The sequence below is a fragment of the Rhinopithecus roxellana genome, chromosome 4 (assembly GCF_007565055.1).
Source record: "Rhinopithecus roxellana isolate Shanxi Qingling chromosome 4, ASM756505v1, whole genome shotgun sequence".
In the NCBI taxonomy this organism is placed as follows: domain Eukaryota; kingdom Metazoa; phylum Chordata; class Mammalia; order Primates; family Cercopithecidae; genus Rhinopithecus; species Rhinopithecus roxellana.
In genome coordinates, this window is record NC_044552.1 from 36,717,012 (window position 1) to 36,737,750 (window position 20,739).

At 44.0% G+C, this 20,739-nt stretch overlaps 1 protein-coding gene across 5 annotated transcripts in view; it reads left to right on the top strand.

The window, feature by feature from the left end:
- The window catches only part of BICRAL (BRD4 interacting chromatin remodeling complex associated protein like), a 127,004-nt gene that overhangs the window by 69,349 nt on the left and 36,916 nt on the right, over positions 1-20,739 (top strand). For 4 of the 5 annotated variants that reach the window (XM_030928493.1, XM_030928491.1, XM_030928492.1 and 1 more), the window contains 4 exons: positions 9,419-9,464; positions 10,203-10,251; positions 10,342-10,410; positions 15,821-17,500. In XM_030928493.1, coding sequence (XP_030784353.1) covers positions 9,424-9,464; positions 10,203-10,251; positions 10,342-10,410; positions 15,821-17,500 — 1,839 coding nt within the window. In that variant the 5' untranslated portion in view covers positions 9,419-9,423. Of the gene's footprint in view, positions 1-7,863; positions 8,635-9,418; positions 9,465-10,202; positions 10,252-10,341; positions 10,411-15,820; positions 17,501-20,739 lie in introns of those variants that run through there. The other variant, XM_030928494.1, reaches the window with a different exon arrangement.

The following is a 20,739-nucleotide window of genomic DNA, read 5'->3' on the forward strand; positions in this document are numbered from 1 at the left end:
CAATCCGCCCACTTCAGCCTCCCAAAGTGCTGGGATAACAGGCGTGAGCCACCATGCCCATCTCACACTCTTTAAAGATATATCAAAACTAAAAGAATTCGTCAGCAAAGACCTGCACTACAAAAAATACTAAAAGATTCCTTTCAGGAGAAGGAAAATGATACCAGATGGAAATCTGGATTTACTTAAGAGAAGGAAGAACACTGGAAGTAGTAAATATGTCAGTAAAAATAAAGTGACTGCAGTTCATTTTACCTTCAATAGGTCGGGGGTAAAAATGTGATTTTGAAGACTGCAGCTATTCTTTAGTTCATGTCTGCTTAAAGTCTGTCAATAATTTGCTAACCTCAGCACCTTTTAGAGGTAAATTTGTTTGTAAATTATTGGGAAGTTATGACTCATGTTATAGCAACTTACTACAAGTAAAGCAAATGTCAGCAGTTTTTGGTAAGGTATCTTGTATTGGCTCTTGGTGGTTTTTTTTTTTTTTTTGGTTCTTTTTTTGAGACAGGGTCTCACTTTCTCACCCAGGCTGGAGTGCAGTGGTGCAATCTAGGCTCACTGTAGTCTCAGCCTCCTGAGTTCAAGCCATCTTCACTAGGCTATATGCATACACATATGTATATGTGTATATATAAATTATATATACACACATACATATAAATTATATTACACACACACACACATATATATATATATATATATATATATATATTTTTTTTTTTTTTTTTTTTTTTTTTTTTTTTTTTGAGACGGAGTCTCACTCTGTCACCCAGACTGGAGTGCAGTGGCGGGATCTCAGCTCACTGCAAGCTCCGCCTCCCGGGTTTACACCATTCTCCTGCCTCAGCCTCCCGAGTAGCTGGGACTACAGGTGCCCGCCACCTCGCCCGGCTAGTTTTTTGTATTTTTTAGTAGAGATGGGGGTTTCACCGTGTTAACCAGGATGGTCTCAATCTCCTGACCTTGTGATCCTCCCGTCTAGGCCTCCCAAAGTGCTGGGTTTACAGGCTTCAGCCACCGCGCCCGGCCTATTTTTTTTTTTTTTTTGAAGATGAAGTCTCAGTCTGTTACCCAGGTTGGAGTGCAGTGGTGCGATCTTGGCTCACTGCAGCCTCCGCCTCCCAGGTTCAAGTGATTCTCCTTCCTGTCTCAGCCTCCCGAGTAGCTGGGATTACAGGCGACTGCCACCATGCCCAGCTAATTTTTGTATTTTTGGTAGAGCGGAGTTTCACCATGTTGGCCAGGCTGGTCTTGAACTCCTGACCTCACGTGAGTCACCTGCCTCAGCCACTAGGCTATATTTTTGAATGAAGAAAAAGAACAGACCGGGCGCGGTGGCTCAAGCCTGTAATCCCAGCACTTTGGGAGGCCGAGGCGGGTGGATCACGAGGTCAGGAGATCAAGACCATCCTGGCTAACATGGTGAAAACCCGTCTCTACTAAAAATACAAAAAACTAGCCGGGCGAGGTGGCGGGCACCTGTAGTCCCAGCTCCTCGGAGGCTGAGGCGGGAGAATGGCGTGAACCCGGGAGGCGGAGCTTGCAGTCAGCCGAGATCGCGCCACTGCACTCCAGCCTGGGCGACACAGTGAGACTCCGTCTCAAAAAAAAAAAAAAAAAAAAAAAGAACAGAGAAGCAGATAAGGGAGGAAACAAAAATATTTATAGTGGCCACATACCAAATTTCAGTTTGTGCAGTCTTTGAAATCCTGTTTTATTACTTTTTTTTTTTTTTTTTTTTTTTGAGATAGGGTCTCACTCTATCACCCAGGCTGGAGTGCAGTGGTGAGATCTCGGCTCACTGCAACCTCTGCCTCCTGGGTTCAAGAGATTCTCATGCCTCCGCCGCTATAGTAGCTGGGATTACAGGCACATGCCACCACGCCCAGCTCATTTTTTTGTATTTTCAGTAGAGACAGGGTTTCACCATGTTGGCCAGGCTGTTTCATGGCTCTTAAGGGTCAGTTCTGGTTTTCTTTCATTGCTGGCCAGAATATCATTTTTTTTTTTAGATGGAGTCTTGCTCTGTCACCCAGGCTAGAGTGCAGTGGGGCAATCTTGGCTCATTGCAACCCCCGTCTCCCGGGTTCTAGCAGTTCTCCTGCCTCAGCCTCCCGAGTAGCTGGGATTACAGGCATCCACCACCACGTCCAGCTAATTTTTTGTATTTTTAGTAGAGACAGGGTTTCACCATGTTGGCCAGGCTGGTCTTGAACTCCTGACCTCAGGTGATCCGCCCGCCTTGGCCCCCCAAAGTGTTGGGATTACAGGTGTGAGCCACCGTGCCCAGCCCAGAATATCTTAAATAGGCAAAACTGATTTGCCGCAGTAGTTTTCCTGAAATATCTTTTCTTGCAACCAATATGTTTCTTAATGAGAGCTTAGATTTTCTCCCTCTGTGTGAAAAAAAAATGATAGTCTGTTGTATCTCTGCCTTGGAGGTGTTTGAAGTTTTGCTGTGAGCTTAATTAAATTCAGACTGTTTTTAAGATACAGTATTTCTTGGCCAGGCGTGGTGGCTCATGCCTGTAATCCCAGCACTTTGGGAGCCCAAGGTGGGCGTATCAGCTGAAGTCAGGAGTTCAAGACCAGCCTGACCAACATGGAGAAAGCCTGTCTCTACTAAAAATATGAAATTAGCCAGGCATGGTGGCATGGACCTGCAGTCCCATCTCGGGAGGCTGAGGCAGGACAATCACTTGAACCTAGGAGGCAGAGGTTGCGGTGAGCCGCGATCGCGCCATTGCGCTCTAGCTTGGGCAACAAGAGAGAAACTCCCACTCAAAAAAAAAAAAAAAGGATACAGTATTTCTTTTAAGACAGCTGATGTAGCTTATTCTCCAGGTCAGTAGGCTGCTTTAAAATACTCTATGGCCTGGGCATGGTAATTGTTTTTTTTTTTTTTTTTTTTTTTTGGTTGAGACAGAGTCTCGCTCTGTCGCCCAGGCTGGAGTGCAGTGGCCGGATCTCAGCTCACTGCAAGCTCCGCCTCCCGGGTTTACGCCATTCTCCTGCCTCAGCCTCCCAAGTAGCTGGGACTACAGGCACCCGCCACCTCGCCCGGCTAGTTTTTTGTATTTTTTTAGTAGAGACGGGGTTTCACTGTGTTAGCCAGGATGGTCTCGATCTCCTGACCTCATGATCCGCCCATCTCGGCCTCCCAAAGTGCTGGGATTACAGGCTTGAGCCACTGCGCCCAGCCTGGGCATGGTAATTGTAAGCCCAGCACTTTGGGAGACCTAGGTGGAGGATCGCTTAAGTGCAGCAGTTCAAGACCAGCATGGGCAAAACAGTGAGACCTCGTCTCTACAAAATTAAAAAAAAAAAAAAAAAAAGTTCTAAGTATTTAGCTGGGCAGTGTAGCATGTACCTGTAATCCTAGCTTCTCAGAAGACTGAAAAGGGAGGATTGCTTGGGCCCAAGAATTCAAGACCAGGCTGGGCAACATAATGAAACCCTGTCTCTTTAAAAAAAAAAAAAAGTTCTGAGTATTTGGTATATTTGGTATACTTAAGAAAAGTGAGCCTCACTTGAGGTTCTTTTTAAATTTTATTTTATTTTTGAGATAGGTTTGGTACTTTTGCCCGGGCTGGAGTGCAGTGGCAAGATCACGACTCACTGTAACCTTCATGTCCTGGGCTCAAGTCATCCCCTGACCTCAGCCTACCAAGTAGCTGGGACTAAAGGCAAGCGCCACCACACCTGGCTAAACTGACTTGAGGTTCTTGTACTTCAGGGACCATTTTGTCTCCTTCTTCTCTTTGTTTTATTAATTGTATTTATTTTTTGATTAGATCTTACATGCATGTGGCACAAATTTCAAAAGGTATAAAAGGACATATAAATAAAGAGTGTATCTTCCTCTGTTCCCCGGTCACCCTGTTTTCTTCCCAGAAGTAACTAGTGTTACTGGTTACTTGTGCTTCATTTTAGGGTCTATACATTTACACACACACATCATATATGTGTGTGTGTGTTTTCCCACACACACATTTGGGAACATAATGTACATACTGTTCTGCACCTTTCTTTTTTCATTGACCATATATCCTTCCAAGTCAGTATGATTAAAACTGCCTCATTAGTTTTAATGACTGCAGAGTATTCCACTATATAAGTAAACCATAATTAATTAGGACATTTAATCATGGACATTTAGGGTTTTTAAGAGAGTTTTTAAAATTAAGATATAGTTTACATACCATAAAATTCACCGTTTTAAAGAATATAACTGGCCGGGCGCGGTGGCTCAAGCCTGTAATCCCAGCACTTTGGGAGGCCGAGACGGGCGGATCACAAGGTCAGGAGATCGAGACCATCCTGGCTAACCCGGTGAAACCCCGTCTCTACTAAAAAATACAAAAAACTAGCCGGGCGAGGTGGTAGGCCCCTGTAGTCCCAGCTACTCGGGAGGCTGAGGCAGGAGAATGGCGTAAACCCGGGAGGCAGAGCTTGCAGTGAGCAGAGATCCAGCCACTGCACTCCAGCCTGGGTGACAGAGCAAGACTCCGTCTCAAAAAAAAAAAAAAAAAAAAAAAAAAAGAATATAACTCAGTAGTTTAATTCAAGAACTTTTTTTTTTTTTTTTTTAGCGACAGAGTCTGGCTCTGTCTCTTTGGCTGGAGTGCAGTGGTGTAATCATAGCTCACTGCAGCCTTGACCTCCTAGGCAAACAATCCTCCCATCTCAGCCTCCCAAGTAGCTGGAACTACAGGTGTGCACCGCCACACTCAACTAATTTTTAAATGTTTTGTAGAGATGGGGTCTCACTACTTTGCCAAGTAGGTTCAAGAACATTTTTATTGCCCCAGAAGGAAACCCCATACCCATGACATCTAAAGTTTTGCAGTCCTTTGTTAAAACCAATAATACTAAAATAATAATAATAATAATACTGCCCTGGATATTCTTATACACATGTCATTTGGCACATGTGAAAGAATATCCAAGTGACAGCTGGTTATGGTGGCACATACCTGTAGGCCCAGCTACTTAGGGGGTTAAGGATCTCTTGAGCCCAGAAGTTCAAGTCCAGCCTGGCCAACATAGAGAGACCCCATCTCTTAAAAAAAAAAAAAAAAAGTGAGTGAAAAAAAAGAATATCTGCAGTACAAATACCTGGAAATGGATTTGCTTGGTAAGCTGATTTGTGCACTTAAGATTTTGGAAGACATTGCTGAATGCCCTCACTAGAGGTTATATGAGTCCGTATCCTGTCAGTGTATAGAAGTTCCTATTTCCCCACTCCCTGCTAGCATAATTCTTCATCCAACTTTTTTATCATTGTCAATCTGACAGGACATGTAGTATCTCACTACAATATTAATTTATATTTCTCTTATTGTAAGTAAGGTTGATTATTTCATATGCTTAGGAGCTACTTGTATTTCCTTTGTTGTGAATTGATTGCTCATAAACTGATTAAATCTTTGATATTCTGGAAGGATCCTGATAAAAAAATTTTCCTTATTTAGAATAGCTTTTTATGTATTAGGAAGAAAATCCCTGATAAACAATTTTCCTTATCTATAGGAGCTCTTTATGTATTAGGGAGAAAAGCACTCTGTGGTATGAATTGGAGGTATTTTTCCCAGTTATTTTTGTTTTAGTTTTTGACTTTGCTAATGATGTGTTTTTCTTTTATCATGCAGAAGCTTTGTATTTTATGTTGACTTTGTCAGTCTTTTATGACTTGTGTGTCTTATGACATCCTTAGACTTTCCTCACTCCAACATTGTTTAAAAAAATATTCTCCCATGTGTTATTCTAGTACTTTAAGTTTCTTTCTCCCTCCACCATTTAACGCCTAGATCCATCTAGAATTTATTTTTGTGTAAGATATGAGGGGTGAATCTACCTTATTTTCCCCATATGGTTAACAACTTTTCCCCACCGCTTTGAAATGTCATTTTTACGCTGTGTCCTCTTGATTAAAAGCTATTATTTAAGATGTTTGTTGGTGCAATTCAGAACAATTTTAAATATTAGCTTTAATTTTTTATTTTTTTATTTTTTATTTTATTTTTTTTTTTTGAGACGGAGTCTCGCTCTGTCGCCCGGGCTGGAGTGCAGTGGCCGGATCTCAGCTCACTGCAAGCTCCGCCTCCCAGGTTCACGCCATTCTCCCGCCTCAGCCTCCCGAGTAGCTGGGACTACAGGCGCCCGCCACCTCGCCCGGCTAGTTTTTTGTATTTTTAGTGGAGACGGGGTTTCACCTTGTTAACCAGGATGGTCTCGATCTCCTGACCTCGTGATCCACCCGCCTCGGCCTCCCAAAGTGCTGGGATTACAGGCTTGAGCCACCGTGCCCGGCCTTGCTTTAATTTTTTAAGAGAGGTAGTCAGATGCTCAGGGCAGTGATTTCTGAACTCTTGGGGTGCCTACAGCCCCCTTCCCTCCACGACAAATCCTACTGCTGAGTGCTAGTGCTGCTATTTACCGAGGGGAAGACGTCTTGCCCACGTCTGTTGGGCCAAGAAATAGTTTCCAACCACTCATACAGGGATTTCCCCTTAGCCTCATAAAATCCACCTGGGGTCAGCCACCCATCTAGGGATGTTACTTGAATGAGAAAAGAGCCTCAACAGGAGTCCAGAATTAAAGGGAGAATCTTTCCAGAGGAAACAAAATTCTTCACTTCTGGGTCTTAGTGACTGATCTTCAGATTATCTTCTCATTTTATTTTATTTATTTTTCTTTTTAATTTTATTTTTTGAGATAAAATCTCGCTCTGTCACCCAGGCTGGAATGCAGTGGCGTGTTTTGGCTCACTGCAACTTCTGCCTCCCAGGTTCAAGCACTTTTGCTGCCTCAGCCTCCCAAGTAGCTGAGACTACAGGCATGTGCCACCACACCTGGCTAATTTTTTGTATTTTTAGTAGAGATGGGTTTCTCTACTAAACCCACCTGGGCCAGGCTGGTCTCGAACTCCTGACCTCAAGTGTTTCACTCACCTCAGCCTCCCAAAATGCTGGGATTACAGGCATGTGCCACTGTGCCTGGCCTATCTTCTCATTTTAAAATCATAGTCAAGTTTTACAATTTTGCTTTGCTAAATTTATTTTAATGGACCGTAGGTCATCTGGTGAAAGGAACCCCTGGATTAGGCTATATTATGACTACATTTTGGCATTATTTGAAGCTAGAGAATACAGGACTAAGGGGTCATCTCTTTTCATTTGAAACCATTTTAAGGTGAGAAAAGAGTGTGGCCCTTTAAAAAGAATTCTCAGGGTGCCCCTGACTGTAAAGGCTCCTAGAGTTGTACCTACTGGGACCAGAGGAGAAGGCCTGTCTGGAAGTTCCTGATGCTGCTGATAGGGGGTAGATATCCCCAGGGAGCCTTCTTTCAAGCCAAGTGTTTGACCCCCTGTTTTGTTTGGTAGAGAAGATTGCACAATGGCTTTTAATCTCATTCAATATTATAAAACTGTTCTGTTTGCACTACTCAAGGAGTAGTTTGTCATTCTGAACTTAGGGGTAGCAGATGTTCTCTGTGTTTGCAAGTGCTGGTGGTAGTAACACCTCAGTGGAGTGACTGGTGTTGACTTCCTGCCTCAGGGCTTGTTTAACCCTTAGGGCACCTTATCAAGTAGAGGAATTAGGCAAGTGTGTCAAGTAAGAAGGGAAGCTGGGAGAGTCGTGGAAGTGTTTTTCTTTGGTATAGACTGTTTTTCACTTACATTTTTATTAATTAGTTTGTTACAGACACTTTAAAAAAATGAATTCACAAAGGATAAAGGGGAATTCAATTTAAGTGGTCATGTTAAAAAAGTAATATCTCCTTTATAGGCTTAATGTATGCCATAATTGGCTAATTTATTCCATATGATTGTGATGCCTGAGAGACAAGCCTATGGTATGCTGATGAGCCATGGTTAATACAATTTTATCTCACTAAATGTCGTCAGGATTTAAGGGAAGACCTTCACACAGATTTCTCTGTATCTATGAGATGATCATTTTCCTGCTTTTCTTTCTGTCCCATCTTCACTCCTTCCACAGTCACGTTATGGTAGTATAGTCATGCCAGTGTGCCCGTGAGTAACTCCAAGTCTGAGTTCTAAAAAGCAGGTTTCACTTAGCCAGCTGCCCTTGTCAGTTTCAGCCTTGGGAGTCACCTTTTGGTATCTTTTCCCACTTCTTCTTCCTCCTTTCTCAACCACCATTTCTCCTCTCCATTGGATTCTACAGGGTTTGTAATCTCCCAGATCATTCAGCAGCTGGACGAATTCACCCGCCAAGGGGAAGATCCCTGGCAGATCCCAGTGGGGGTACTTACCACTTCCAGACTCTTCCTGAGGAAAGCAAGTTACCTTCCGTGTAGCAGGAGTACATTTTATATTAGTTTGGCCTTGTGACTGTTAGAGTGGGAAGTCTGAGGGAATTGGAGAAGAGATGCAGTTTTAACAGAGGAAAAACATTTAGTAGAGACTGTCCTTTCTGCCTTCTTCGGGCGTGTCCCTCTTCTGGGCATCTCTTCAGGATTTCATTCCTCCGTCCAACTGCTGTTCACAACTGCCCTTTCCAACTGCTCCAGAACTCTTGGCCCTGGCATTCCGTGATGTAAATTATTCCACGCATGGCTCAAAATGGGTGTGAAGCGGTGTTGCCAGGTGTCGGATCGCTAGTGTAAGTTTCCCAGTCTGTGGGGAGAGCTGCTCTTGGAATCTGTGCAGTTGTTGTTGTTCAGCCGAAGCATAGTCATTTCACTGGCTAAGCTTGACGCTGTCGCTGGCTGGGGAGAGAGGGATCTCAGGGCCTGGAGGTGGGGTGAACTTTTTGGTTGAGATTCTCTACTTTAAGGATTCTAGTGTTAGGATGTAGATTGTTTGGAGTTGAACAGGGGTGGTGGTGCTGCAGAGGGAGAACGCAGGACCTGCGGGCCAGAGCCTGCAGAGACTGCCTGCGGCTAGGGTGCCCCCTCTTCTCTCTGTAAATGCAGGAAGAACCATTTTCCTGTCTTCCTAAAGATAGCCAGAATGTGGCAAAAAATGTAGATTGTTCACCACGTTTAGGGACATTGAGTCACAAAATTAAAAGACCTCTATGTCTATGAGATCTTTTCTAAAACATAAATATTATTTCTCCCCTTGTTTATTGTACATTTTGAAGAAGTTACTATTCATGGTTTATAGCCCCTTCGGGGAATCTGCATGTGAGGGAAGTTGCTGCCAACTATCTTTGATTTGTCTAGATTCTTTTTCGACTTACAAGTTAAGGGTTTGTTTTCAATAAAAAGTTTAAATTGAATATTTTATCTCTCAAAAATTGCATTAATAATAAGCCAAGGAAAACTCACATGAATTACAGTTATTTATCCAGAAAAGTGTAAGGCATATGTTTATATTGCATTGATACTACCGCCTTTAATCTGCTTTACTGAAACCTGTTTTCCTCTCCCTTTTCTTTATAGTTGTCATGGATGATGATGATGACTCGTGTCTCCTTGATCTTATTGGGTAAGATGCTTATTCTGAAACCCGGGTAAATCAAATGTGTGAGGTTTGCTGAACACTAAAACAACCTAATAGCGTATTAACACCTGGTAGGTATTTTAAATAAAAATTAAATAATAATCATAGGTTTAGTAGAGAAACAAAGAGACTTGATTAACATAGGGGCTGTAATTCAGTAATTCTTTTTTTTTTTTCCTTTTGAGACAGGGTCTCACTCTGTCACCCAGGCTGAAGTGCAGCAGCACAGTCTCAGCTCACTGTATCCTCTACCTCCCAGGCCCACACGATCCTCCCACCTCAGCCTGCCAACTATCTGGGACTACAGGCACGCACCACCATGCCTGGCTAATTTTTTTTTTTTTTTCTTTTTTTTTTTTTTTGGAGAGACAGGGTTTTGCCATGTTGTATAGGCGGGTCTCCAACTCCTAGACTCAAGTGATCCTCCTGCCTTAGCCTTCCAAAGTGCTGGGATTACAGACATGAGCCACTGCACCCAGCAAGTAATTATTTGTTAAATTTATTTCCTAATAAATCCCAGGAGGGAAAAGTGAATAATAATAGGAAATGGCACAATATCAAAACAAAAACAAGATAAAAATTTTAAAAACTACTAATTGTTTTAAAATAGGGAGAGGATTTTACTCAGGTAGTCATTTTCTTTCTACTCTAGTAAAAATTAGTTCTAAATATAGATAGTGTATCTGTTTGTTGTTTTATCTCTTTTTTTCCTCTCTTTTCTAGAGACCCACAAGCATTGAACTATTTTCTACATGGACCTAGTAATAAATCTGTAAGTAATGCGTAGCACACCACAGACATCTATTTTGTTTCTGCTTTACAGTTAAAGTAGTAACCACCTATTGAATTTGTATCTTTGCAGAGCAATGATGACTTGACTAATGCAGGATATTCTGCAGCCAATTCAAATTCAATTTTCGCCAACTCTAGTGTGAGTATTGGAAACGAAATGCAGTGATTAAATGGTTTCTATCTCATTGATGCCATGTGAATTGAGCCTTTAACTGCTTTTGTATCATGAGAATCCTTACCTTGTCTGTTGTAATTTATTTTATTTTATTTATTTATTTTGAGATAGAGCCTCACTCTGTCACCCAGGCTGGAGTGCAGTGGTGCGATCACAGCTCACTGCAGCCTCGACCTTCCAGGCTGAAGCAATCCTCCCACCTCAGCCTCCCGAATAGCTGTGCCACCAGACGGGCTAATTTTTGTATTTTTAATAGAGATAGAGTTTCTCCATGTTAGCCCGGCTGGTCTTGAGCTCTCAGGCTCAAGCAATCCACCTACCTTGGCCTCCCAAAATGTTGGAATTACAGGTGTGAGCCACTGCGCCCAGCCTGTTGTAATTTATATAGGAAGAAAATCTATTGAATTATGTAGACATTTTCTACTTGTAACATAGTAAATTAAGACAAGCTATATGGCCAGGTGCAGTAGCTCACACCTGTAATTTCAGGTGTGAGGGAGATTACTTTGGGAGGCCAAGGTGGGAGAATCGTTTGAGCTCAGGAGTTCAAGATCAGCCTGGGCAACATAGCAAGACCCTGTCTCTTATTTTTAAAAAATAAAATAGGCCAGGCGCAATGGCTCACACCTGTAATCTCAACACTTTGGGATGCCAAGGCAGGTGGATCACGAGGTCAGGAGTTCAAGATCAGCCTGGCCAAGATGGTGAAACCACATCTCTACTAAAAATACAAAAAAAAATCAGCCGGGCATGGTGGTGGGTGCCTGTAATCCCAGCTACTCGGGAGACTGAGGCAGAGAATTGCTTAAACCCAGGAGGCGAAGGATGCAGTGAGCCGAGATCGCGCCATTGCACTCCAGCCTGGGCAACAGAGCAAAACTCCGTCTCAAAAAAATAAATAAATAGGCCGAGCGCAGTGGCTCACTCCTGTAATCCCAGCACTTTGGGAGGATGAGGCCGGCAGATCACGAGGTCAGGAGATCGAGACCATCCTGGCTAACATGGTGAAACCCCATCTCTACTAAAAATATAAAAAGTTAGCTGGGCGTGGTGGCGGGCACCTGTAGTCCCAGCTACTTGGGAGGCTGAGGCAGGAGAATGGCGTGAACCTGGGAGATGGAGCTTTCAGTGAGCCGACATCGTGCCATTACACTCAAGCCCGGCCACATAGCGAGACTCTGTCTCAAAAATAAATAAATAAATACAAATAAAATAAATAATAAACAATAAAAAGACAAGCTATATGAGGTTGTCTTTTAAATAATAAAAAGGCAAGCTATATATCCACTTTGCCATTTTTGTAAGCTTTCAACTTTCTTTCTTTTTTGAGATGGAATCTTGCTCTCTTGCCTAGGCTGGAGTGCAGTGGCACGATCTCGGCTCACTGCAGCCTCTGCCTCCTGGGTTCAAGCGATTCTCCTGCTTCAGCCTCCCTCGTAGCTGGGGTTACAGATGCCCACCACCACACCAGCTAATTTTTGTATTTTTAGTAGAGATGGCGTTTCTCCATGTTGGCCATGATGGTCTTGAATTCCTGACCTCAAGTGATCCTCGCCCCAATACAAGCGTGAGCCACTGCACCTGGCCTCAACATTCTTTCTAAAATGACTCAGAAATGTTACAACCTGAGAAAGTCATATTAGAATGTTTTGAACCTTGTTACATAATAATCTTTGAGGAAATTATTCTTAATTCATAGTTACTTATAAGTTGTTTTCATCTTAAATGAGAAAATAAAAGATAATAAGTAACACTTGACCATGTAGTATGTGCTTGGCATTAAGAGCTTAACATATATTAACCTCAGGCAGACATGGTGGCCCATGTCTGTAATCCCACCATTTTAGGAGGCCAAGACAGACAGGAGAATTACTTGACCTCAGGAGTTTGAGACCAACCAACATAGTGAGACCCCATCTCTACAAAAAATTTAAAAATTAGACCAGTGGCCAGGCACGGTGGCTCACGCCTGTAATCCCAACACTTTGGGATGCTGAAGCGGGTGAATCACAACGTCAGGAGTTTGAGACCAGCCTGGCCAACATGGTGAAACCCCATCTCTACTAAAAATACAAAAACTTAGACGGGTATGGTGGTGTGTGCCTGTAATTTAATCTTCTCAGGAGGCTGAGGCAGGATAATTGCTTTAACCTCCGGAGGCGGAGGTTGCAGTGAGCCAAGATCATACCACTGCACTCCAGCTGGGGTGACAGTGCAAGACTCCATCTCAAAAAAAAAAAAAACAAAAAAAATTGGCTGGGCGCAGTGGCTCACGCCTTTAATCCCAGCACTTTGGGAGGCTGAAGCGGGCAGATCATGAGGTCAGGAGATTGAGACCATCCTGGCAACACGGTGAAACCCCGTCTCTACTAAAAATACAAAAAAATTAGTGGCAGACGCCTGTAGTTCCAGCTACTCAGGAGGCTGAGGCAGTAGAATGGCATGAACCTGGGATGCAGAGCTTGCAGTGAGCCGAGATTGCACCACTGCACACTCCAGTCCGGGCGACAGAGCAAGACTTGGTCTCAAAAAAAAAAAAAAAAAAAAAAACTAGATGAGCATGGTGGTGCATGCCTATAGTCCCAGTCCTGCTGAGGCAGGATCCCTTGAGCCCAGGAGTTGGAGGCTGCAGTGAGCCAAGATTGTGCCATTGCACTCCAGCCTAGGCAACAGAGTGAGACCCCATCTCAAAAAAAAAAGAAACCCGCCGGGTGCAGTGGCTCACACCTGTAATCCCAGCACTTTGGGAGGCTGAGGCAGGCGGATCACGAGGTCAGGAGATCAAGACCATCCTGGCTAACACAGTGAAACCCCGTCTCTACTAAAAATACAAAAAATTAGCCAGGCGTGGTGGTGGGCACCTATAGTCCCAGCTACTCGGGAGGCTGAGGCAGGAGAATGGCGTGAACCCGGGAGGCAGAGCTTGCAGTGAGCCGAGATGGCAGCCACTGAACTCCAGCCTGGGCGACAGAGCAAGACTGCATCTCAAAAAAAAAAAAAAAAGAAACCCAGAACATGTATTAACCTCATTTAATCTTCACAATGATTCCATGAAGTGGTTCTATTAAGATACGTATTTTGGCCAGGTACGGTGGCTCACACCCGTAATCCCAACACTTTGAGAGGCCGAGGTAGGTGGATCACCTGAGGTCAGGAGTTCAAGACCAGCCTGGCCTACGTGGCAAAACCCTGTCTCTACTTAAAAATACAAAAATTAAATGGGTGTGGTCGTGGGCACCTGTAATCCCAGCTACTTGGGAGACTGAGGCAGACAGAATTGCTTGAACTTGGGAGGCGGAAGTTGCAGTGAGCTGAGATCGGACCACTGCACTCCAGCATGGGTGACACAGTGAGACTCTGTCTCGGGGAAAAAAAAAAGAAAAGATACATATTTTAGAGATGAGGAAAGTAAAGCACAGAAAGGTTAAGTTACTTCACCAAATAGTACAAAGCCATGAGTTGCAGAGCTAGGATTCTAACCCAGGCCGCCAGGCTCTGGAACTCATGTTCTTTTGTTTTTGAGACAGAGTCTCGCTCTGTTGCCGAGGCTGAAGTGCGGTGGTGTAATCTCGGCTCACTGCAACCTCCACCTCCTATTTTTAGTAGAGACGGGGTTTCACCCAGTTGGCCAGGCTGGTCTTGAACTCTGGACTTCAAGTGATCCACCCGCCTCGGCCTCCCAAAGTGCTCAGATTACAGGCGTGAGCTACTGCGCCCAACCTCCATGTTCTTAACCTCTAGAAGCATCTAGGCAAGAAACCTGACCTGGGGGATTGGGGTGTCCTGCCTGGAGACTATATTGAGATTACTGTGTTTGAGCCTTAGGTTCCCTTACTCTTTATAGTTGCTTTGTTCTGCTGTGGATGGTAGTCAGAAGTTGAACTGCCCGAGGTTGAATCCTTGCCCTACCACTTATTAGCCGTGTAACCTTAGATATATCACTAAATCTCTGAGGGTCAATTTCCTCTTTTTTTTTTTTTTTTGAGACAAAGTTTCGCTCTTGTTGCGCAGGCTGGAGTGCAATGGCACAATCTTGGCTCACTGCAACCTCCGCCTCCCAGGTTCAAGTGATTCTCCTCTCTCAGCCTCCTGAGTAGCTGGGATTACAGGCATGCGCCACCATGCCCAGCTAATTTTGTATTTTTAGTAGAGACAGGGTTTCTCCATGTTGGTCAGGCTGGTCTCGAACTACCAGCCTCAGGTGATCCACCCGCCTCGGCCTCCCAAAGTGCTGGGATTTAACAGGTGTGAGCCACCGCGCCTGGCCAGTTTCCTCATTTACGAAACCAGAAAAACAATGGAATTACCTGAGAGGGTGGTTAAGATTAGTTGACTAGACTGTTGAAATCACTTGGTATGGTGCTTAGTAAATATTAACTTACTATCAGCAGGACCTATATTTTCTTCACCTATAAAATGGAATGGTGTTCAGAAAGTCCTTGGGATGGACAGTTCTTTTTAATGGTCGCGTGTGTGTAAGGTACATAAGATCATATCATGCAACATATATCTGTCACAACACTGATCTCCTGTAAGGCTTGTGAATCAGTAGCATTTCTGACATTCATTTTGAATAAATAATCACTACATATGATGCCACTAAGCCCATAAAGTAGTTATTTAGCCTATCCCTCAACATTCATGATTTTTGTTTAGCAACTCTCCTACTTCCATGTGAGTATTAATTCTATCTTTTCAAATTGCTTCATTCAATATGTATTTATTGGCAACTTTTTTTGCATCGTGTCAGTGTAGTAGAAATATCGAAAATGCTCTGAGGCCGGGGATGGTGCCTGACGCCTGTAATCCCAGCACTTTGGGAGGCCGAAGCAGGAGGATTACTTGCATGCAGGAGTTCAAGACCAGCCTGGGCAAGATGGTGAAACCTCATCTCTAAAAACAAAAAACAAAAAAATGTGGCTGGGTGTGGTGGGGCACACCTGTAGTCCCAGCTACTCAGGAGGCCAAGGTGGGAGGATCTCATGAACCCAGGAGTTCACAGCAGCAGCGAGTTATTATTGGGCCACTGCACTCCAGCCTGGTCAAAAGAACGAGACCCCAGATCAAATAATAAGTCAATAAAGTCTGTGGCAGTATCTCAAAAAAATGAAGCTAAGCTCTAAGTAGTCCTCAGTATATTTGCATTATCTATCTGTTCTCTATAAAATAATTTACCAGCATGATGGATGCATATGCTTATAAACATAATGTCAAGCATCATTACTATGGAAATAAAATATCAGAATAAGGTGAGCAGTTTAGAGAGTTGTGCCTGAAAAGCAGACTGTTATGCTTTATTCATGTTCAAGATTAATTTTTATACATCCTTTTCAAAGGTTACATATACCATGTAACATACTGTTTATTTTTTTAGAATGCTGATCCTAAGTCATCCCTCAAAGGTGTAAGCAACCAGCTTGGAGAAGGGCCCAGTGATGGACTGCCACTTTCAAGTAGCCTCCAGTTTCTTGAAGATGAACTCGAGTCTTCTCCTCTTCCTGATCTCACTGAGGACCAACCTTTTGACATTCTTCAGAAATCCTTGCAAGAGGCCAATATCACTGAACAGACATTGGCAGAAGAGGCATATTTGGATGCCAGTATAGGTTCAAGCCAACAGTTTGCACAAGCTCAGCTTCATCCTTCTTCATCAGCATCCTTTACTCAGGCTTCTAATGTTTCTAATTACTCAGGTCAGACGCTGCAGCCTATAGGGGTGACGCATGTGCCTGTTGGAGCATCGTTTGCAAGCAATACAGTGGGTGTACAACATGGCTTTATGCAACATGTGGGGATCAGTGTTCCCAGCCAGCATTTGTCTAATAGCAGTCAGATTAGTGGTTCTGGTCAAATACAATTAATTGGGTCATTTGGTAATCATCCTTCCATGATGACTATTAATAACCTAGATGGATCTCAAATCATATTAAAGGGCAGCGGGCAGCAAGCCCCATCAAATGTGAGTGGAGGGCTCCTGGTTCATAGACAGACTCCTAATGGCAACTCCTTGTTTGGGAACTCCAGTTCCAGTCCAGTAGCACAGCCTGTTACTGTTCCATTTAACAGCACAAATTTTCAAACATCTTTACCTGTGCATAACATCATCATACAAAGGGGTCTTGCACCAAATTCAAATAAAGTCCCAATTAATATACAGCCAAAGCCTATCCAGATGGGTCAGCAAAATACATACAATGTGAACAATTTGGGAATTCAGCAGCACCACGTACAACAAGGGATCTCTTTTGCTTCTGCAAGCTCACCCCAGGGCTCAGTAGTTGGTCCACACATGTCTGTGAACATTGTAAACCAACAGAACACAAGAAAGCCAGTCACCTCACAGGCAGTGAGCAGCGCTGGGGGCAGTATTGTTATTCATTCCCCCATGGGCCAACCTCACGCACCCCAAAGTCAGTTCCTCATACCTACAAGCCTTTCTGTCAGTTCCAACTCGGTACACCACGTCCAGACTATAAATGGGCAACTTCTTCAGACTCAACCCTCTCAGCTCATTTCTGGCCAAGTGGCCTCAGAGCATGTCATGTTGAACAGAAACTCTTCCAACATGCTCAGGACCAACCAACCATATTCTGGACAGATGCTTAACAACCAGAATACTGCCGTCCACTTAGTGTCTGGGCAGACATTTGCTGCCTCTGGAAGTCCAGTGATAGCCAATCATGCCTCTCCTCAGCTTGTGGGTGGACAGATGCCCTTGCAGCAGGCGTCCCCAACCGTATTACACCTGTCACCTGGGCAAAGCAGTGTTTCCCAAGGAAGACCTGGCTTCACCACCATGCCCTCAGTGACAAGCATGTCAGGACCTAGTCGGTTCCCTGCTGTCAGCTCAGCCAGCACTGCCCATCCTAGCCTTGGGTCTGCAGTTCAGTCTGGTTCATCAGGATCAAACTTTACGGGAGATCAGCTGACGCAGCCGAACAGGACTCCAGTACCAGTCAGTGTGTCTCATCGTCTTCCAGTTTCTTCTTCCAAGTGTACCAGCACCTTCAGTAACACACCTGGAGCAGGAACCCAGCAACAATTCTTCTGCCAGGTAATGCCCTTTCCCAAACAAATATTTGGCTGATTATAGAGTGGAAAAATGAGATGTGTATTTACTAGAATATAATTTTCATCCTAGACTCCCAATTTCTTAAAAATTTTAGGCCAGGTGTAGTGGCTCATGCCTGTAATCCCAACAGTTTGGGAGGCCGAGGCTGGAGGATCACTTGAACCTAATAGTTCAAGGCCAGCCTGGGCAACATAGTGAGACCCTGCCTATACCAAAAATTTAAAAATTAGCTGAGTGTGGTGGTGCACACCTGTAGTCCCAGCTACTCTGGAGCCTGAGGCAGAAGAATAGCTTGAGCACGGGAGGTTGAGGCTGCAGTGAGCCATGATTGTACCACTGCACTGGGTGATAGAGTGAGTCTCAAAAAAAAAAAAAAAATTTTTTTTTTTACACTTATGACTGGTTATCTTTTTTCTTAATTGTCTTTTTTGCCAGGGGACGGGGGTAGGGGGTCTCACTCTGTCGCCTAGGCTGGAGGGCAGTGGCACAGTCATGGCTCACTGCAGCCTCAACCTTCTAGGCTCAGATGATCTTCCCATCTCAGCCTCCCAGGTAGCTGGGACTACAGGCACCTACCAGCACACTTAACTAGTTTTTTGTATTTTTTGTAGATTTGGAGTTTCGCCATGTTGCCCAGGCTGGTCTTGTACTCCTGGGCTCAAGAAATCCCCTGGCCTTGGCCTCCGAAAGTGCTGGGATTACAGGCCACCACACCCGACCTTTTTTCTTCTTAAATTTTTTAATCCATTGTAGAGTGGAGACTCTGGAGTTAGACTCTTGAGTTTGAATCTAAGCTTTATGACATGGAAAAAGTTAACTTACTGCTCTAGACTTAATTGTCTCCAACAGTGAAATGGGGATAATGATACTGCCATCCCATGGAGTTATCAGGAGGGTGAAATGAGATAATCTAAACAAAGCACTTAGACACAGACCTTGGCAAATAGCAAATACTCAATAGGAGCCTGTATTTATACTTAATTAAATTCATTATGGGCATTTAAAATGAAAGCTTATTTTAGATTATTTATTTACATTATATAGCAGGCTACTAGGACATGTGACTATGGACTTGTTGAAGATGTGGTAGCTGCTTCGTGGTTGCCAACAGGAAAGGCTCAGGGACTCAGCGTGACTCTATAGTGGGTAACTGGCCTACAGCAGAGGGAAGCACATAAAGGGAGAAATCGAGGCACTCTCATTTGACCAAGTACCTGACCTGAGCCTGCTCTTACTATACTGTTACGCAGGTTAATTACTGTGGGCAATTGGTAAACCACATAAGGATTATGTTTCTGAAAAGAGTCTCAAGTGGTCATGAGCTTTACTCCTTCACTGTCATCTACTGATCCTTCGACGGCTCCATCTTTTGGTTCCCACTCATTCTGAGCATGCTCCATAGTTCCAGCTCCTCTTCTTCTCATCTGGGAGGACCCATGCCATACCCTACCTTCCACCCCTCAGTCCTGCATTTCCCCTGCCTTTGTCCTCCTCCACATTCAGAAGGATTCAAAAACTTCTGTTTGTATATATCAACATATTTCAAAATCTTTTTTTTTTTTTTTTGAGACAGTCTCACTCTGTTGCCCAGGCTAGCATGCAGTGGCGAAATCTCAGCTCACTGCAGCCTCCGCCTCCCAGGCTCAAGCGTTCCCTCCGCCTCAGCCTCCCAAGTAGCTGGGAACACAGGTGCGAGCCACCATGCCCAACTAATTTTTGTGGGTTTTTTTTGATAGGCAGGGTTTCACCATGTTGCCCAGGCTGGTCTCAAACTCCTGGGCTCCAGCGATCTGCCCGCCTCCACCTCCCAAAGTGTTGGGATTATAGGCGTTTGCCACTGTGCTCAGCCAATATCAATCTTTTAAATATATATATCAGCCAGGAGCTGTGGTTCATGCCTGTAATCCCAGCACTTTGGGAGGCCGAGGTGGGCAGATCGCTTGAGGTCAGGAGTTCAAGACCATCCTGACTGACATGGTGAAACCCTTTCTCTACTAAAAATATAAAAATTAGCTGGGTGTGGTGGCACACACCTGTAGTCCCAGCTACTTAGGAGGCTGAGGCAGGAGAATCACTTGGACCTAGGAGGTGGAGGTTGCAGTGAGCCAAGATCATGCCACTGCACTCCTGCCTGGGCAACAGACTGAGTGAGACTCCATCTCAAAGATTTTATATATATATACACACACATATGTATTTATATATAAATATGTATCAATTTTTTAAACCATATACCTTTGACTTACTAATTTCACTAAGAATCCTAAGGAAACAAAAATTACTTATGATTAAGGATGTTCAGTTTATTTGTTTTGGTATCAAAGATATCAAAGGGGTATGTGTGTGTGTGTTTGAAATAATATCAGACTTACAGAAAAGTTAAAGTTACAAGATTACTACAAAGAATTCTCACATACCCTTCACCAAGATTCCCCAAATCTTTTCTCTCCCTTTGTCTCTCTCTGTCTCTCTCATATACAAACACACAGACACACAGACACACACACACACACACACACTTTTCAGAGTAAATTACAGACTGGTTGCTAATGCTACTTGACTCCTAATGACCTCAATGTGTATTTGTAAAAGCAGGGGCATTCTCCTATATAACCACAGTACAGTAATCAAAATTAAGAAATCAGCATTATTAAAATACTACAACTAATCTGCAGACCTTACTCAGATTTAGTCAGTTCTCCCAGTAATGTCCCCGAGAGCTCAAGAGAAAACAAATTATTTGGTTTTGGTTCTGGTGTCTTAGTGTTTTTTCTTTAGAGATGGGATCTTGCTATGTTGCCCAGGCTAGACTCTCTTTTTTTTTTTTTTTGAGGCGGAATCTCACTCTGTCTCCCAGGCTGGAGTGCAATGACACGATCTCAGCTCCCTGCAAGCTCCACCTCCCGGGTTCACATCATTCTTCTGCCTCAGCCTCCCAAGTAGCTGGGACTACAGGTGCCCGCCACCACGCCCGGCTAATTTTTCGTATTTTTAGTAGAAACAGGGTTTCACCGTGTTAGTCAGGATGGTCTCGATCTCCTGACCTCATGATCCGCCCGCCTCGGCCTCCCAAAGTGCTGGGATTACAGGCGTGAGCCACCGCGCCCGGCCCAAGCTAGACTCTAGAACTCAAGCAATCCTCCCGCCTCAGCCTCCTGAGTAGCTGGAACTACAGGCTCGCCCCTGCATGCAGCTTTGTTTTGTTTTGTTTTGTTTTGTTT